Below are 20904 nucleotides of genomic sequence, written 5' to 3' on the forward strand. Positions count from 1 at the left end.
AAAAGCTCAGCAGGCCAGCAAGCATCTCCGAACGGGGAAGGATCACTGGATCTGAAACCTTAACTCCGTGTTTTCCTTTACAGATGCTACTAGACCTGTTGAGCTCTTCCAGCAGCTTTGTTTTTGTTCCTAAATTAGAACTTAGTCTGTCACAGTCCACATGCCTTTCTTCTGCTGTTCTAAGTCATAAATGCCCTTTCACTGATCTGGCTGTAAAAGTTGTTTTCTCTGTGAAGTCTTCTGAGAGAACTCTTAGGTAGAAATGCTGTGGTACCTTTTTATAGATAGACAGTGCTTTCTTAGGGAGCTTAGTGATTGTTTTTTGTGAGAGCTAAATGCTTTTTAATTAGATGGTGGTTTGCTCTCACTGATTTTCTTGAATGACATAGCAATTTTATAACAGCATTGGTCAGAAGTTGTCAAACACCATCAGATTTATTTTCAATTGCTAAGTGCTTGGTTTAAATTAATTGGCTGATTCTAACTAGTTGCCTAAACATCAAAACAAGCCTAAGGTTTCCAACTGATACATGTTTTAATTTCAGAACAGTTTGTACTCCCTTCACTGCTTGGACACATTTTCTGTACAAAGCTCTCAGCTTAGGAAACACTTTTCTTTTTAAAGAAGCCACACACTCTTCTCGCTTGTCATTATTTTACAAACAGATCCTAGCTTCTTGCCTTCTAAATCATGATTACTGTACACAACTTCACAACAATGAGAATATCGCAGATGTTGGAATAAAATCTTACAAAATTGGATGATGATGGGATGGTGTAGAGGGCGGGTTTAGACTAGCCACAGATCTGCGCAACATCGAGGGCCAAAGGGACTGTTCTGTGCTGTATTGTTCTGTGTTCTAAAATTCTCTTCTGTTGATTCAGGCATCATTCCTTTTAGATTGGCAAATTGTGCATTCATTCTATTACAAAGAATGATGCAAGAGGGGAACTAGAATGTTGTACCCAGTTGGCTTGACATTTGTTGGAAAATTGCTAAGTTTGTGGGCACTACAAAGGTTGGTGAAGTTGCAAATAGTGAGGAGGATTGTCAGGAGATACAGCAGGATATAGATCAGTTGGAGGCATGGGCAGAAAAATAATAGATGGAGTTTAATGTGGACAAATGTAAGGTGATGCACTTTTGGAAAGTCAAGTACAGATGGAAATTATACAGAAAGAGGCAGAACCTTTTTGGAATATTGATGTGCAGAGGGATCTGGTGTGCAGGCCCACAGCTCACTGAAGATGGCACGCTTGCCTTCATTGGAAGGAGCGTGGAGTATAAGGATAGACAAATTATGTCGCTTTTATACAACTCTAGTTAGACCACGCTTGGAATATTACGTACGGTCCTGGTCACCACACTTCCAGAACAATATGGATGCTTTGGAGAGGGGACAGAAAAGGTTTTCTCGGGTAATGCCTGGGTTGGGGAATTTAGCTATAAAAGGTTCGATAGACTGGGTTTTCTTTCACTGGAACACAAGAGGTTGAGGGGTGACCTGACAGAAATTTATAAGATTAAGAATGGCATGGATAGAGTGGGAAGTATGAGGCTTTTTACCAGGGTGGAAGGATCAGTTACGAAGGGACACAGATTCAAGTGCGAGAGTAAGGTGGGGCTGAGGGGGTGGAAGTTTAAAAGAGATGTGCGAGGCAAGTTTTTCCACACAAAGGGTGATGAGTGCCTGGAAAGTGCTGCCAGAGGAGGTGGTGGAAGCAGACACAATAGCATTCAAGAAACACTACGACAAATGCATGAATAGGAAGGGTTTTGAGTGATATGCATCTGTAAGCGAAGACCATTTTAGTGTGGAAAAGCAAAATGTGGGCCTGGTGCGCCAAAGGGCCCTGTTCCTGTATTTTATTGTTTTTGCTCATCTATAATTGAGTGATTGAACACCATGGACAATTTTCAGCTGATCAGGACAGAACCAGCATCAAATGGTAAAGTAAAGACCATGCTTGATAAATTGGCGATGGTTTTAATAGTCGTGTACAGGAGAATTTCTACATGTTATTTTTCAATCAATTCATGACACCATTTGATAAAGCCGCCTATAAAAGAATCTGAAATTAACCAAAATTGCTCATGGAATTGAAGGTAAATTATTGATTAAGAAATTGTTAGGAACAGGAGTAGTTTATTAGGAGTAGTTATGGGCAATGACACTAATTTGCTCAGTGTGACTAGTGGAGTTCTGCAAGGATCTCTGCTTGGGCTTCATTCTTAACAATTCTCAACAATCCTCTGTGTTAATCACTTGGATGTTGAAGTAGAAATTTGCATGTCCAAATTTGCCAGTCATACAAAAATAGATACCATAAAGAACATAGATAATGCACAAGTTGTAAATCTTTGGTAGTCTTCTCCAGCCAATGTTAAATGAATTTTAATGTAAGCAAATATAATGTAGGTCTGGCAGCATTTGTGGAGAGAAAGCAGAGTTAACATTTTGGGGCTAATAACCTCTCTTCAGAACTGGAACCATTCTGAAGAAGATTCATTGGACCCAAAACATTATCTCTGCTTTCTCTCTACAAATGCTGCCAGACCCTGCTGTATTTTTCCAGCACTTTCTGGTTTTGTTTGATTTTCAACATCCACAGTTGCCTGGCTACTTTTTTTTTAAGCAAATATAACATGTTCATTTTAGACTTTAAAGTATTGATCAGGGTTGTTTCTAAATGGTCAAAAACTAGGAACAGTGGAGATGACACGACTTGGGAGCATTCCAAGTGTATACATAGTCAAAATGTCATAACCAACTTTCAAAATCTGCCCAAATGGATTGCCGTTGGATTACATAGAACGTATGGGTCAGAACCAAATTGTTCAGCCCAACCTGTCTGTACCAATGTTTATTGTCCATTCAAATCTCCACCCATAGAAACATGAAGAATAGGAGCAGGAGTACGCCATTCAGCCCTTTGAGCCTGTCTCACCATTCAATATGATCATGGCTGATAAATAAATCAGTATCCTGTTCCTGCTTCATCAACTCATCCTTTTGCTCTAAGCGCTAAGAACTGTATCTAGCTCCTTGAAAGCATTTTTTTAATGTTTTAAGCACTTTTTGGCAGAGAATTCCACAGGCTCTCCACCACCGCCCCCCGCAATCCCTGTGTGAAGAAATTTCTCCCTTTCTCAGTAAATGGTTGACTCCACACCTTGAATTGTGACCTCTTTCCCACCCCCACCTCCCGATTCTAGATCTATCTCATTCTTTCTCCTCCTCAACCATCATGACTAACTATTCTCTTGTAAGTATTTGTCTAGCTTCCTCATCAATGTATTTATGCTATTAGTTTCTCTATGGTGACCAGAACTGTGTGTAATATTCTGGATGTTCTTATGTTCTTAGTAATGTGTGTAAAGGACAGCTTGATGTAGATTTGACATAGCCTCCTTTTCAAAGCTATAATGCAATACTCACATTCCTATCTATAAGATTACAGTACAAAAGGGGATAGGTGACATTCTAACTGCAGAAAGCATATAGCACCTGTAATTCTAGACAGCTCTGGGCACCACACCTTAGACCATTTGCTTTGAAAGATGCATTGATTTCATCAGCTGAAGGGTAGTCTTAAAGGTTCTGTCAAAGCATCTGTGCATTCAAGTGTTGAGTACCATTGGTATCTCACAGGCATGTGGTGACAAAACTTCTGTCTACACACAATGTATCTATTGTTTTTTTTGGCACTACCAATGTGATGAATGCGTCAGAACTGAAGCAAATTTCAGCGTTAAAGTGGACATCCAAGAAGCACTCTGGGTCATCAGCAACAGAATTGCATTTCATTAATTTGTAACCTTGTTTCCTTCCCAACTCCCAATAATAATGATGTGTCAGGAGACCAACGTGGGTCAATGAAGATTGTGCAAGACCATAAGCAGAAGCCAGACATTCAACCCACTGGGTCAGCTGTGCTTTTAATGAAGTCATTGCTGATCTGATCCTCAACTCCCCTTTTCTGCCTTTCCTCCTTTATCCCTGATTGCTTTACTGTTTAAAAAAAATGTACTTAATGCCCCAGCCTCTAGTCTTTTGTGGTAAAGAATTCCATAGTCTCACTATTTTGAGAGATGAAATTCTCTCCTTTTTTTTCTTAAACGAGTGACCCCCTTGATCTGAAATTATACCATCTGGTCCTTGACTTTCCCACAAGGGAAAACAACGTTTCCACATCTCTCCTGTCAAGTCCTTTTAAGAATCTTTTACGTTTCAATCAAAACTGCACCTCATTGTCCTAAATTCAAACAAGAACAGACCAACCTACTCAGCCTCTGCACATGTTAGTACTGCCGTACCTATGAACTTTCTCTGGATTTCCTCCAATGTCAGCGTATCTTTCCCCATGATAAGGGGGCCAAAGCCCCTCACTAGCCTTACATAGTTTGAGCAAGACTTCGTTATTTCCAAACACTATTCTCTTTTTGAAATAAAGGTCAACACTCTTTGCTTTTCTTTTATTATCTGCTGAGTATGCTAGCTTGTTGTCATTTATGCACAAAGACTCAATTTCCTCTAGCTTTCTGCAATCTTTCACCATTTAAATAATATTCAGTTCTTCTATTCTTCTCCTATTGGTGAGAAACCTCACACTTTTTTTCACATTACATTCCATGTGCTACTTGTCTTTCCACTTATTTTTGTCATATGTAAGCTTGGCTATAGTCCATTTATTTTTCTCATTCATCTCCTGTTGAATGCTCTAACTATAGTGGCATGTTGTAAGTATTTGTGGCTTGAATACTGATCGCTATGACACTCCAATTAGTTACAAATTGCCATCCTGAAAATGCCTTCATTATCCCGACACTGTCTTCTATTAATTAACCAATGGACTATCCATGCTAATATAATACCTCCAACACCATGAGCTCTTATCTTAATTATCAAATGTACATTACCTTGTCAAACACTTGGAACTGCAAATATATACATTTTTTTAAAAAGTGGCTTGAGGTGTTGAGTAACTAGTCCATCTTCTGAGATTGGGATTGTTAGTGTAGTTTCCCACTTCAATACCAGATCCTGTCTGCTGGACTCTAAAGGAGAATTTGTAAAATGTTCCCAACTCCAACTGTGATTTCCAGCATTGTGACACTAATGCGCCTTCGATATCAAAATCAACTTGTTTGTTGTGAAGAAATATTTGAACAACATTTCAGCAAAAAAAATAGTTAGAGTGGCCGGAAAAGTTCTATAAGCTGCTGATTGAACAACATCTTAGGCATGTGTTCTTAGTCATTTGAGGATTAAAATTAATGAGATAGTCATAGAATCGAAGAATTTTAAAGTGCAGAAAGGAAGTGGCTGTTCAGCTCATGCTGCCTGCATTGACTCTGAAAGTAAAATTTTCACTTGGTTCATTTTTCTACCTGTTATACTTTGTAACTTTTTGAAAATTTCTATAGATTCTGATTCTCCTTGGATTCCCAAGTGAGGGATTCTGCATTCTAACTGATTCTCTGAATAAAATAGTTCTAAACTTCACATTTTGAAGTGCCTAGAGCTTTACCTGTAGCAAAGATACTGTATAAAAACATTTGTTCTCAACTCATGTACTAATGGAAGTAGATTTTTCCCAAGCACCTGATTAAAGCCTCCAAGTTTTAAACTAATCTACTGTTAACCTCTCTCTGTATTGAAAGGAACTAGAGCTTCTCCTTGCTTTAGTCCTAACAAGAGCATCTCCTCTGGCATTGTCTTGGCACACCTCTTTGTGTCCTCTGTGTTCCTACTGGTCTCACTTTTGAAGTTAGTGTCCTAACAACCAAAACCGATAGAGAATTAATAATTCTAAACTCTCTATTTTAATCAAGCCTTCAATTTTACAGTCTCATCAACTGGTTCTTTCAAATTTACAGAATTGTGTCTCTAATCGTAAGGCCATGAACCATGTTTATAATCATTCTTTCACTGCAGCAATTAGGTATATTGGACAATATTTTAATAACCCTATAATATTAGTAATCCTTTAATTCACTGAATTTTGTGAATTATTTACTTTGCAGTCATTGCACACGCAATACAGGGCTAGCTGTAATAAATTGATCCTTCTTGCATGCTTTAATTTGCAGGTTGGCCATCTCGATGAGGATTGCCTTACAGAATTATCTGTGTTCTTCAAGCGTTCAAAAAAGAGCATGTCTAGTTTGGTGACAGAGGTAAGAATCTGCCTTCAAGATTAATAATCCTCATACATAAAACATGTCATTTTGCCATTTAGATATAACTCTCTTCCTGTATTGATTTGTCCCATGCTACAATTGAGCTATTTGTGTTACCACAGCTCTCTGAAGAGACGGTCTCCTATCTATTGATAGGAAAGTCCAAAAGTAAGAATTTAGAATAACCTGAATCAGTCTTTGTCATTCTATTGTAAATAGATTGTGAAATGTTGCATCCAGTAGATGGGTGATTTGAGTAGTGTTGACTTTGGTGGCTGCCTTGCTTCTGCAGTGAAAGGAGTTTGTCCAGTTTTCATCAATAGTGAATGTGATAACTACTTGTCTCTCTGACATCTGAAAACAGCTTTTTTTTAAACATGCATGTGTAGGTGCATCTAGTGGAAGTTCTCAACAGTTCCTTCACAATTTTCTTCAGCACTATAGAATTTGAACCACAAACTAGCACACTGGTATGTCATCTCTCTTGCACACGGAGACCAGGAGTTGCTGTTGATTTTTAAACCCCTTTTTTGTGTATCTCTGGAAGGATAAAACACTAACTAACATGTCTGTTTCTTTCCACTCCTATCATGTTTGCTGTCTGGGTCACAATTTTCAAGAGATCACAGTTCAGTTTTTAAGCAAATGTTTGGTAATGAATATCTTCAAGAGAACCTATCTGCTTAACACTCAACAGAATTACCATTGTTGAATTCCCCACCATCTTTATCATGGGTGTCACCGTTGGCACCTAGGCAACCTTAATTTTGCAGCAATTTACTCAATTGACTAGGTAAAGCCTGTCTACCATCTACAAATCACAGTTCAGGAGCGTTTTGAGACTCTCTACTTGCCGGGATGAGTGCAGATCCAACAAACTTGAGTTTGCACCTCTACCCAAAATACAAGCAGCCTACTTGGCTCATATCATGGGCACTTTGAGTATTCACAACCTAGCCCCAGGCATTTAGTGTCTGCAGGGCAAGGGAAGTAGCTACATGGGTGTGTGAGAGCCTTATTCTGAGATGTAGACTTCTGACTCTACAATCTATTTCAATCCAAGCCACACACTGTCTTGACTTTGAAGTTACCTCCCTTTTTTTAAACTTTATTGACACTGGGTCAAAAACCTGAACAACATTTCCAACAGAGATAATGGGAACTGCAGATGCTGGAGATTCCAAGATAATAAAATGTGAGGCTGGATGAACACAGCAGGCCAAGCAGCATCTCAGGAGCTGCTTGGCCTGCTGTGTTCATCCAGCCTCACATTTTATTAACATTTCCAACAGCAGTGTTTGTTAACCCCCATCATACAAACTGCTGAAGTTCACAAAAGTGAGCCACCACCACTTCTCAAGGAAATTTGAGGATGAGCATCAATTGCTGGCCTTGCTATGGAAGCCCACACCTGGCAAAAAGAAGAAAAAAATTGCTGCTTGGCATTGTGATCAGTTGTGAGGTTGGCAGAACTTTGGTCCTGGCTTTGAATGCCAGTTGGCATCATGACCTGCCTACTCTGGATACATGCAGTGGACATTTATAGTGTGCATACACACTATACCCTTGCTATACCAACAAAACAGGAGCCAATGGACGTAATTCATTCCCCACCCTCATTGCACAAAGGTTTGAAAATTTTCTCCTTGCCTGCTGGAAGAATAAATCTACATTTGACAAATTTGCTGTTTAATCTGGACCAGTTAGTTCTCTCCTATTTCATGTTTTCCCTTTAATTTTCCTAACCTTAGTAGTCCGAGAACTATCAGACTATTCAAAATTCTCTATCCATCTGTTTCTTAAAGTTCAATTCTAACCAGATATTTGACCAGCTCTCCAAAGTACAATGATGTATTTGACATTACCTTTTAATGTTTGCTTCACTTAGCTCCTGTTGCATGGGCAGATAAGTTGGATATAAATTGTCAAACCCTATTCTGCCTTATGCATTTTATCTGATCCCTATTGCAGATGTGTCTTTGTAATAGCAAATCCAAGAGAGATCAGCATTCAATTTGAAGACAATTTTTTACCTAATAAACACTTTTTTCCAGTTTTGGTGATGCTTGTTTTTTTTAAGAAACGTTCATTTCGAAATCCAGTCGTTATTCACAAAGTAAATAAAGGTTTAGGTTGGCTGCATTACAGATGAAGGAAAATGCAATAAAGAATATATGCTTTAGAAAGATGTCAGTTCATTACAATTTTCCCTTAATGCCCTAAGGCTCAACTTATTCATTCAACGGGATGGTAAAATCTTACCTATGTAGTTTGCAGGGCAATTGCTAAAGGATATTTAAAGCTTAATTCTGTAAGTTGAACTGTTTCAGAGTTAATTCAAATACCAGCAAGGTCTGATGTTATTACAGAATTGTCATTTAATTAGGATATTTTGGCATCCAATTAATATTTTGATCAAATTGATTTTATTATATTGCTACAAATATTTTTTTCTTAGCATTACGAATTGGTGACCAGGTAAAGTACTCAGGGGTGTGAGGGGGTATTAAAACTGCCTTGCATGAATGCATTCAAGGCTTAAACATACCTAGCCTTTATAGGCATAGTCTCTGAAAATTCTTTGCTACTTCTTTCTTGCCCAGCAGCGCGCTCTACTATTGATTTCCACCTCCCCCCCCGTCTTATTTTTATGTCACCAAAGTCAATAATGTTATTATAGCTAGAACAAAGGTTTTGCGCATTATTCTTTCTCTTGTATTAAAGTTAATGTTGAATCTTGCTTGAATCATGCTTTTCCAATAACTTGAAGTTCCACTGAGTTTCAAGCATCCTTACATAATCCTTAGGATATCCTTTGCTAGTAACTCATTTAATTCAAATTAAATATAGTTGGACGTATGTAGTTTAATGTGCTTTTTCTGCCCTTCCAGAAATTAGTTCTCCCTTTAAAGGTTGTTACTGGTTAGTTCTGTAAATTGTCCCTCCCACTCTCTGGCTACTGAATTGCTAGTCATCTTGTACAGTTTGATTTGCTCAAGTACAACATCTTTCTACTTTGTATGCCATGTTCTTTTGTTTAGTGGAAATATGATAGAATAACAGCTGCGTATTTGCTACTGTTACATAAGAAGAACCGTGGCAAGCGTGTCCGCTTGTTTTTTTGCAGTGAAGACCGTAGTGTACCTTCAACACCTCTGGGAGAACTGCAGGTGAGAAATTCATTTTGCATGAATCTAAATAGTAAGGTGGGTAATTATATTTAAAAAGCCATTTTTCTAAAGTGTGTGTTTTGGAAGGAGGGGATCTTATTGCAAATGTATGAACACAGGAATTTTGAGTAGAAGTAGAGCCCTACTCTGCTATTCACGAGATCATGGCTATTCTGTTATATTGAATTCCACACTCCCGTCTACCCATGTTGATTATTTCTCTCAGGCAAAGAAATCAATCTACCTCCACTTTTTTGTTTAAAAAAAATCCAACAGCCCCACCTCTACTGCCACCTTAAACGCACTGTTCCAAACTTGCACAACCCTCTGAAAGAAAATGAATTTCTCTTCCTATTTGCCCTAAAAGGTCAGCATCTAATTTTAAAGCAGTCTCCCCTAATTCTGGACACAAGAGGAAGCATGCTTTCCATGTCAACATTGTCAAACAACTGAGGACCTCCTATGCTTCAATTAACTTCAATAAACTCCAGTCAAAATAAGCCCAGACTGTCCAACCTATTCTCATAAGACTGAGTTCCATCATTTCAAATATCAGTTTGGTTGGCCTTTTCTGAGTTAGCTTCAATGCACTGACATCAAAGCTATGTACCAGATTTTCTATATAATTATGGGAGACCCTCCTCGTTTTTACATTCAATTCTTCATGGAATGAAGGGTAGTATTCCTTTTGCTGCTTTTATTACTTGTGCCTGTGTGATAATGTTTTGCGACACTTGTATTAGAGCATCTAGATTCCTCTACACATAAGAATTCTGCAGTCAAACTCCATTTAAATGATGGAACTCAGTTTTTCTTTTAAAAAAAATTCTTCCTGCAAGAGTGAATTGCTTCATATTTTTTCACATTATACTCAACTTGTTTTTTTTGCCCCCACTCATAATCTACATATATCAGTCTGCAAACTCACTATGTCTTCTTCACAACATACTTTTCTACCTGTCTCTTGTGTTGTCTGAAAATTCTGTTATCATGCCTTTGCCCCCCGCATTTTAGGTCAATCTGTCCAGAGCCATGATATTAAACCAGCGTGAACCTCCGGGAGTATGAATGGAAATTTGTTTATATCTTGGGATTTTGTCACAGGAGAGAACAAATGTTGAAAGAATTAGCTTGCTTTTTGTTTAGAATAATAAAGGATTGATTTTAGCTAAGCAATACCCACAGATGAGAGATTTCTTTTTTTCCCCAGTTCCAAGGAGCGCTTATGAAGTCAAAAATAAGTGTGGTCTCTCCTAGAAAGAGATTGTTCGGAGCAGTTAAGGAAATAAATTATCTGTGAGTGTTGTAGTTTGTGAAAAGTTTCAGATCAGTGTTTGTTTAGAAATCTGCAAATGTAAATGTTTATACGATCAGCGTAAAGACTTGCATAAGTCAGGGGAGGTGATGGCCTAGCCGTATTGTCACTGGATGATTAATCCAGAGACCTAGATAATGTTCTAGGGACCTGGGTTTGAATTCTGCCATGGCAGATGGTGGAATTTGAATTCAATAAATACCTGGAATTAAGAGTCTAATGACCACGAATCCATTGTCAATTGTCAGGAAAAATCCATCTGGTTCACTAATGCCCTTTAGGGAAGAAAACTGCCGTCCTTACCTGGTCTGGCCTACATGTGACTCCAGACCCACAGCAATGTGGTTGACTCTTCAGTACCATCTGGATAATTAGGGATGGGCAATAAACGCTGCCTAGCCAGTGATACCCTCATCCTGTGAATGAATAAAACAAAAGCTAGATTTAAAGTAGTCATTCCATCATGTGGGTTCTAGATGAAACTCCTAAATATATTTTTGTAAAAAGAGAAAATGTCAAACAATTACAGTCATATTACTGGTTAATCTATTTCTTAAAAGTGAACTTAACCTTTTAATTGTTCCATCAGTCCAAGAGGAACGTAAGTTTTGAAGATGTAGAAGATAATGGTCGTTATGTGTGCAGATCTGTGGAATTTGCAGATGAATGTGCCCTATATGATGACTCACCTTTTGTTTTGATGCCCCAAACAGCAGAGGTTTGCAGAATGTTTTTCTTCTTTACCCTGTTGTATTACTTTGCCAAAACTACTTACAATTTTGAAATGACTGTAACGTATAAAATCTGGTTTTAAGATCTGTGTAGCCTCACTAATTACACATACTGTACTTTTTCTGAGTTATATATATATTGAGCATTTTACTACATCCTTTTTTACAGCCTAGAAGTTTAAATCAATCCCTTGATCCTACAGTTTGATATAGAACATTTCTATATTTTGAACAATGCAAAATATCTAGTTTTATAATATTTTGCTGCCATTTTTTGTATTAATAGTATATTTATTCATTAGTCATGTCCACATCAGGAAGTTGATATGTCCATTCTCCCACTTCTCTGCTGCCTGACCTGCTGTGTTCCTCTAGCTCCACATTATCAAATTCGAAAGGCTGTTATCTTAATTGTTTTATAATGTATAACATACAAACTATAGCCTCATTAAATTTATAAACATGCAGTTGCTTCATGTATTTTTCAAGGCGTGCTTTATGCACAATTTAGTATTCCTAGTGAAATGCTAGCAATGACTAAACTTCCAGTAAATAACTGGTATCTTTGTATTTTAGCAACCACGATGCAGATTACTTAAAGATTCTTCAGAAGATAATTTACAATCTTCAGGCAAACAAAAAATTGCTTCAAAGAAATCTGGAAACAAAGAAAATAAAAAGAGGGTAAAAATTGTGAAAATGGATGATCACTTTGTACAACCTGAAGCTAAAACACCAGTTGTTATTCAAAACTATGAAAAGAAAAATCTGCTCAATCCCAAAGAACATGTAGATATTTATCATAAAGGTAACTTTGATGTTAAATCTTAGATTTTCATGTCTCTACGTTCCAAGTGTAGTAAACATCCTGCACAGTTAGTGTCATATGTTTTTCAATGAAAATAATGCCATACTTCCAAAATATAGCATGACATGTTAACTGGTAAACAGTTATGTCAGTGTATCTTGAGATCACATATCACGATAAGTTGAGCTTTATTCTCCATTTTGCCACAGTTGCACATGTTGTATAAAATAGCATCTTAAACTGAGTTGAGCTGGGGGCTCAAAGTTTTATCGAAGTTGTCTGCTCAATTAAAACCACTGCATGGTAACCTTTTATCTCTTCTGATTATCTTCTGTTCATCATAAAAGGGCAATCCTGAACTGTCTGACCTTAGAAAGCCCTCTACTGTGTGTTTGCAGCACATCCAGCCAATAATAAATTTCCCCTCCCCTCTGGAATTGACTGTGAGCTGGAAGAGCTGACTCCCATTAGTCAATGGAGCCTATTCCACATGAGTAGCCAAGCAGGGATAAGCTGAAACAAATTTAGTGTGGACGTGGGATTAGACCATCTAGCATCGTGCAGAAAAAATTATATATTAAATCATACCACTTCAGACCATTGTGCATTTCAAACTTCAAGCAAGCACAGACAGAATCTTTAATTCCTTTTCAGTGAATATTTATACCTGAAATGAGAGAACAAAAATTGAGAATATAAGAAAATTTCAAATACCTTTTTTGGTTTTCTTGCTTACATATCCCTCCTGATTGAAGATTATCCTATGATCCCAAATTTGCATTGCCCTCCACTTGCTTTTTCGATTTGGCATGTGTTGCAGAATTACATGACTCTAATATTGAAAAATACTGTGTTCACTTATAACAGATCAATAAGATGTTTGAATAGTTCAAAGGTTACTTGCTGTTTACTACAATAATTATCCAATCCACAATAAAACTTTGTATGTCTTCCAGTGTTGACTTGAGTTGGAAGACAGTTATTAACTAAATTTCTTTTTTGCAAAATTGCTAAAGTTTGCTGCTTGTTGGAAACCAAGCTAGAGTTTAAAATAAGGCTATTAAATGTCAAGTTTTAAATTATTTCTACTGTCATTGTTTAACTGTTAGCCATGATCAGCTGCAACAAGGACATGCCTATAAAGCATGCTACAAATCAGCTTTTCTCAGAAGAATTGACCGGCACAATACTTAGCCCAGAAAGACGGTATGTAGCAGAATGAATGATTCAGAAGTAAATGTTTACTTACAGCTATTCTGTATTTCTTTAATCTAGAACACTTTCCTATTCCATGAATAAATAAATTTTAAGAATGTCATTAGGCCCCTCAGTCTGCTATGTCATTCAATACAGTCATGACTGATCTGATTACTCTACAATCCTTACCAGATTTCCTGTCTTTTCTTTGATTTAAATGGTGCTGAAATCCTCAATCAGACCATTGTATCTAGTTTTAACTATTCAAATACTGTTCTGCACTCCCCCATTCCAGCCCTCAAACTTCAGGTCATTCAGAACTTGGAGACATTGTGCAAATTAGGACATGTGCAATCACCCATCACCTCAATGTTCAGTACATTTGCTTCAGGTTAAGAAATAAGTTAATTTTGAAGCTTTTATACTATTTCAAAATTCCCCTCTCCACACTGTTCCTGTAATTTCCTTGAGCATTACAGAATTTGTTCACTATACCATTGGTGGCCATGCCTTTAGCTAGCAATCCCCTAAGGTACAGAATTCCCCTCCAGCCTCTTCACTCTCATTTCTAAAACTACTACGAAGCTCTTTCTTTGACTGAGAATTTGGCCTTTGGCCCTAATATAGGCCAGACAAATTTCCTCATTATAGCATAGCTATGAACATCATCTAATGTTTCACAATGTTATTTTTACAATCTCTAGATTTGCTTTTCCCACAAATGGAACACATTTTGTCTATGCTCTCAAAGCTTGTCATAATTTTGAAGACTTCTATGTGGCACCCTTTTGCTCTCTATTTTAAATAGGAACGAGACCCAGGCTTTTCAGTTTTTCCAAATAAATACAACCTCTCTGTTCTGGCATCATCCTTGCACATTTTATACCCTCTGTGATGCCTCACCACAGTTTAAAAATAACTGGAGCACAATACAGTAATCTATGTACGATCTATACTTTTTCAGAAGTAGTTCACACAACTTTTCAATTCTATCCCTTTAGAAATAAATCTTGGTGTGTAATTTGCTTTAAGTGTTGTAGATCTAAGTCACAACTCTGTGATTTATGATCTCTTTGCATCTCGATCCTGTTTAATTTGGTGTTTGTGAAATATTACCATCTCCTCTCATTTTCTTCTCAATGTAATACAGTGCACTTCACAAGAATGCCATTAAAGGGGACAACCAGCATTTGTACTGAATGAGAGGAGAATGTTGATGGTTGGCAAATGGACTTTGGTAGAGGCATTGCCAAGGAGCATACATGTTAATGATTGTTAACTGATAGGTTTTGTTTAGCTTTCAAACCAAACAGGTTGACTTCAGTCTGAAATGAACCAGCAGATGGCTGGTGCCAGTTTCATGTTGAAGAATGTGCATATTCATTGGATCTATGTGTAGCAACATATGTTGCTGCCAGAACAAACATTTGCCCCACAGCAGGCCTGACTGGCAAACCTAAATTTGTTATCACCATATTTCTTCTCTCACTCAGAATTATCCAGTAAATGTTGTTCAGTTGCAGATTTTCTTCAAATGAAGAGCTCAACACAGGTATTGTCTGGAGGCTAAATAATGAGGATAGATTGTTGGCTTCCTACTTGGCTTTGATTTTGATGCTATGGGATTGTATTAGATGGTGCATAGGCTTTGTGAATATAATCTGCTTAATACTAAAGTGAATACAATTCCTCAAAGGGTATTGGTGGTTAGGTACTGCTTGAAGATTTGGGATCTAGTGCTTAGAACAGGGTGTGCACATATGAGTAGTTCACAAACTATTTCTGAATTGCAGTTTTCCTTAGCTCCCCACTTATATCACTTTGGCTCCGATAATTCTGAATGTTTTCCAAATGTTTGATAGCTAGGGACTTCATCAGACAACTTTAGAGGATTGGAGTATAGAAATCATTTAAAGGGTCATGGTGAGTGACAAAAAATAATGTAAATGGCTAATGAAATGTAATCCATTATCTCAAGACTACTTTTAATATAAGGGGTGAAAAATATGTGCAGAGACTTATGGAAACCATTTAGATTACTGGATTCTGGGCATCTGTCTTGTACAGAATTTTGCGTTTTCTTACTATCTGTGGTCAATGTGTTTTACATGCAAGGTCTGTGCATTATCTTATCCTCAGGATGGTTGACCCCAGTTAAATAATTCCAGCCTTGAGCATTTTAAGGGCTTTGAAACAAAGGTTACTTATTATCCCATACTTGACTCCAATTTATAAATATGACGTCTCATGCACTCACCTCTCACTAGTACTCAAAGTAGATACAAAGGAAGACTCAAACAATGCAATTAACACTTGGGGCCATTTCAGTCCCTTTTTACAGCAGATTTCTAGTTTCTTAGACGAACGGATGCTTTAGCTAGAGTGAGTTTCTTGCAAAGGTGGAGGGTTCTCTGGGCGTTGTTGAGCCTCTGCAAGCCAAATTATCAGGTAATTGGCTCTGAGATGAACTTGAAGTTGGAACAAGTATAGTATTTTGGCTATCTGATGAGCAGTTAATGATTGAAGGCTATGAAGCTTCTACTTTCCCTCCTGTTTTTGGAGTAATTAAGCTATAATCTTTGAAACTGGGTTCAGCCACACAACTGAGGTTATCACTGACATCCATTCATTCAGGCTGGAATGGAGCAGCCATCAAAAAATAATGGGATGTCAATGGTAGCGATTCACTTTGACCTTCATAAATAAGATTTGATTTTCCCTTTTGGTCCTTTTATGGACCATGGAGATCAATCGTGTGCAAATTGCTGATGGATCCAAAAAGTTGTTTTTCCAGAAAATAACAATCAAACTCAAATCAAAACTCCAGTTAGAACATAGAACAATACAGCGCAGAATAGGCCCTTCGGCCCTCGATGTTGCGCCAACCTGTGAACTAATCTCAGACCACCCCCTTGCACTGTGCCACCATGAGCTTGCTCCTTAGATTAACCACTCACTACATTAATATTTCAACATGTTAGTTTTAAATTAACTCTCCTCCATGTGGGGTGTCTCCTCTGTTTCCACTGATACCTTATGTTCTATGTTGTTGAGTCATTTTTTAGGATTCTTAAAAACAGCAACCACAGTACAATCCTGATTTCTGCCTTTCTGCTGGAATATGGCCTAGTTTATATTGTTTTTTATGACGTAATCTTTTCATTCCCCTTGATTGTTCTGCTTGCTCTCTTTGGTATCCTCAACAGCTGCAATTTCCCTTTTTGTACAGGATTACCTCATTTCAGCTGAACCTCTGATTTCTGTTACTCATGCCTCTCAGCATTGCTATAATAGCTTCAATTTATTGTCAATCAGGGCTTCTAGATCCCCTTTCCTTTAAAATGTACATTTGTTTTCCCCCATTTAAAGAATAGACCCTTGCTGAATTTCTTGTCCCTGTTAAAGCACTTTGCAATTCTCTCTATTGAATTTCATCTGCTGCCTGTCTGCCTATTTGACAAATATATTCAAATCCTCCTGTAGCTTATCCTGTTCACTTTGAATTTGCCACCTTCATTAGCTTTTCTTGTCTAGCTCCAACTGACTCATGAAAATACAATAATAAGACATTCTGGTCTTCTAGATTAGTGGCCATTGTGCAGTTGCATGTTCAAAAGCAGTTAATGTGCAATTGTCGTCATAATCCTGACCGAGATGGGAGTTGTTAAGATTGGCTTAATTGAGCAACAAATCATTCCATGCCTGTTGTTTGTTAATGCAAGCCCTCTTGATGATTTTGTGAAGTGTTGTCTGATTATAGAAATATAATGTAAAAAATATATGTATCTTCCATGCTTAGTAATGAATGAGGCCATGTCAATTTTACAATGAGACCTTTTAAGTGTTGGTACTTTCAGGACCCGTTCATTGGACATGGATCTAAATCAGGCTAATGAAGAAAGTGGCCAGAAGAAGAAAGGAACCAAGGTGTTTGGAAGTTTAGAAAGAGGCTTGGATAAGATGATCACAATGTTAACGCCTAACAAACGGAAAAAGTCCTTTAAAGATGGGCCAAGGAGAATCAAGGTTTGGTTTTACACTTAGATATGATCAATTCAGAAGTTAAAAGTCAAGTGTAATATAAAAGTAGAAAACCAACTATGTTGAATGTTCTTTATTATGGCCATGTTCCTCGAGTCAGCTTCTTCTAGTTATCAATTGACAGCTTATACTTGGGTACACCTTTGATCTACATATGACAAAGTCATGAATGATGTACTCTGGTAGTGATTCATTACTCTCTCTTCTCCAATTTGAGTGTGCAGCTTGTGGAAGCCTTATTAACATGTCTTTGTTCAGTTTCAGAGGGCTGCTTTTATCTTATTCTGCTTCCTCCACTCCTGCATCACAATCCTTGAGGAACCGTCCTTTTTATTCACTCGTAACTACTTACAATTGGCAACAAGCTGCACAGATATTGATCAGTTATTGTGTGTGCACACTAGTTCACAGCTGTACTCCATCACCTTTCTCAACCTCTCTAGTACCTCTTTACAGTGAGATGCCTTCTGTGATATCCAATTTTGAAATTAACTCTCCAGCTAAAAATAAGAAATGTTACCATCGTCAAGTTCTACAAGCTCCAACTCTCTCCTCTCTCCTCTCCGACTCTCACACAACAGGAGGGGAAAAGAAAAACTGCGGATGCTGGAAATTGATAACATAATCAGAAATTGCTGGAGAAACTCGGCAGGTCCGGCAGCATCTGGGGACAAAATAGGTGATGTTTAAGGTTCAGTGGCTTTTCTTTCTTCAGTTCCAAAGAAGGGTCACTGGGCATGAAATATTTACCCTGCTTTCTCTTCAGATGTTTGCCAGACCTGCTGAGTTTTTCCAGCAGTTTTCAATATATCTTGGCATATTGTTCAGCCCCAAGCTGCCTTTCTGATTCCAAAGCCCCTCTATTAGAAAGATTGCTTACTTTCACTTCCATCTTTTACTTTTCCACCTGAGATGTACAAGGCAGATTCACTTCTCTTGAACTTGTCTGTCTTTCTGCTTCCTTGCTTTTAAGACTGACCTTAAAATTAATTTTACACCAACCTTTTGGTTACCCCCATTTAATCTTTCCTTGGCTTGGTATTCATTTTTCTCACATCAGCTTCTTTTAACATAAAAGATCCTTACTAGCTATAGTGCATGTCAGCTTTGCTTGTTTTCACAATTTGCTTTCAATTAAATTCCTATTGTTAGAGAACTGGTTTGTTAGAGAACTTCACTCATTTGCTTTTGTAAGGATATGACTAGTTCCTAAAACACCACTATTCCAAAATTTCTAATTTTTCTATAGTGCTGAATCAAACATTTGAATTATGTCTTGATTAGCTTATGGTACATCATAAGATTAGAAGCTTTCATTGTGCAAATGTTCAAAAGCTGTAATACTTGCGGTGTTTCTATGAATTGAAAAACATGAGTATAGAATGTAAAGCAAAAAGTAATTTTTTTTGTCCAAATGTACTAAAATCAGATAAGTTTTGTCCTGCAGCTTGGAAAAATAGTTGAATAAAGGAATTTACTGAACTTTGATCTACCAGGTTAATGACATCCAGCTCTTAAGACTCTGGACTTCTATATGGAGACTGATTAAAATTCAGCCATCACACATCCTGGAGTTAAATGAGGTTACATTATCTTCTGTGAACCAATGAATTCTAAACTGAAAGGAGAAAATGTCACCACGTTCAATTCTGATATTTTCAAATCTGATCTGGTTTTCTTTAAAAAACGTGACTCAAAACAGTACATTTTAGGAAATCTGCCAAAAAGGAATCTCGAACCAAAATAAAATTACTGAATATTTATCAGCAATGATTGAGGTTTTTCACGGAAAAGATCATTGCAATTTTTTTTAGATTTTTATATGAACAAATGTTTAGTTTGCAAGTTTAATCTTCACAAAATTTGATTCAGATCCTTCTTTTTCCCCCCTGGAAAGACTTTTTTTAATTCTCTCTCAGGAATCTCCTGAAAACACCTAACTTGTTGTTGAATACCAGGCTCCCAGAGTTTTGTCTGGCATCCCTTTTCATGAATGAGCCAAATGAATAGGTTGACCAGATTTTGGATGATGTTATAGTCACTCGCAGAATGTGGGTGTCACCGTCTATGCCAGCATCTATTGCCCATTGTAGTTGCTTTCAAGTGTGATGGCAAGCTCCTTTTCTGAACTGCTGGAGTCCACGCGGGACACCTACAACACTGTCAAGGAGAAAGTTCCAGGATGTTGACCCAGTGATGAAGGAGCATCAATAAGATACAAATTAGTATGGCGTGTAGCTTGGAGAGGATGGTGTTCCCATTTATCTGCTGCCTTTTGTCCTTCTAGGCGGTAGAGGCCACTGGCTTATAAGGTGATGTTTAAGGAACCCTGGTGATTTGTTGCAGTGCATCTTGTAGATGGTGCATACTGTTGTCACTATGTGTATTGGTGATGGAGGGCATGAATGTTGAACGTCTTAGATGACGTGCTAATCAAGTGGACAGCTTTTTCCTAGATGGTGTTGAGCTTCTTGAGTGTTGGTAAGTGGGACGTTTTCCATCACACTTTCAACTTGACTTGTAGATGATGGAGAGGCTTTGGGGAGTCAAATGGTGTGGTACTCACTGCAGAATTCCCAGATTCTGACCCGGTCTTGTAGCCAGTGTATTCAAATCTAGTTCAGTTTTTGGTTAATGGTAAACCGTTGCAGTATTCAGCAGTTTATTGATATCATGTAGATACCAGCCTTCAGCTCATTTGATTTACTACGTGACACTGGATACTCTGGGGGAGACTGAGATGGATCATCTACTTTGCACTTCTGACTAAAGATGCTTGAAAATGCTTCAGCCTGGTCTTTGCTGAGATCCTATGTGCCAGTGGAGAATTTGCCACCAGATACCCATTCATTCCAGTTTTGCAGGGGCTCTTTGATGCCACTTTCAGTTGAATGTGGTCTTGATGTCGAGGGTTGTCACTTATAACCTCTGGAATTCAGGTCTTTTATTCTCCATGTTTGAACCAAGGCTGTAATGAGGTCAGGACATGAGTGGCCCTGGTTGGACCCAAACTGGGCGTCACTGAGCAAGTGTTGCTTGACAGCACTGTTGATGACCCAATCCATCACCTTACTGATGATTGAGAGTAGACTGTTGGAACGGTAATTGGCCTGTTTGGATTTGTCCTTTTTTTTGAGTATCAGACATACCTGGCCAATTTTCCACATTCTCCGGTAGATGCCAGTGTTGTAAATATGCTGGAACAGCAGGTTATGCAGCACAGGTCTACAGTATATTGATGAAATGTTATTTGGACCCAGAGCCTTTGCAATACTCGGCACTTCCAACCGTTTCTTGATATCTGATAAAGTGCATTGAATTCGCTGAAGGCTGGTGTCTACAATGTTGGGAACTGCTGGAAGAGGCTGAGATAGATCATCCATTTAGCACTTCTGGCTGAAGATTGCTGCAAATGCTTCAGCCTTTATCTTTTGCCCTGATGTTTTGGGCTCTCATCA

The 20904-nt window shown here is 37.9% G+C and overlaps 1 protein-coding gene across 9 annotated transcripts in view; it reads left to right on the top strand.

The window, feature by feature from the left end:
- melk (maternal embryonic leucine zipper kinase) overlaps positions 1-20904 on the top strand; it is a 63749-nt gene that overhangs the window by 32386 nt on the left and 10459 nt on the right. For all 9 annotated transcript variants that reach the window (XM_059645022.1, XM_048526238.2, XM_048526234.2 and 6 more), the window contains 6 exons: positions 6095-6181; positions 9226-9354; positions 11259-11387; positions 11977-12208; positions 13318-13414; positions 17263-17431. In XM_059645022.1, coding sequence (XP_059501005.1) covers positions 6095-6181; positions 9226-9354; positions 11259-11387; positions 11977-12208; positions 13318-13414; positions 17263-17431 — 843 coding nt within the window. The remainder of the gene's footprint in view (positions 1-6094; positions 6182-9225; positions 9355-11258; positions 11388-11976; positions 12209-13317; positions 13415-17262; positions 17432-20904) is intronic.

The sequence above is a fragment of the Stegostoma tigrinum genome, chromosome 3 (assembly GCF_030684315.1).
Source record: "Stegostoma tigrinum isolate sSteTig4 chromosome 3, sSteTig4.hap1, whole genome shotgun sequence".
NCBI lineage: Eukaryota > Metazoa > Chordata > Chondrichthyes > Orectolobiformes > Stegostomatidae > Stegostoma > Stegostoma tigrinum.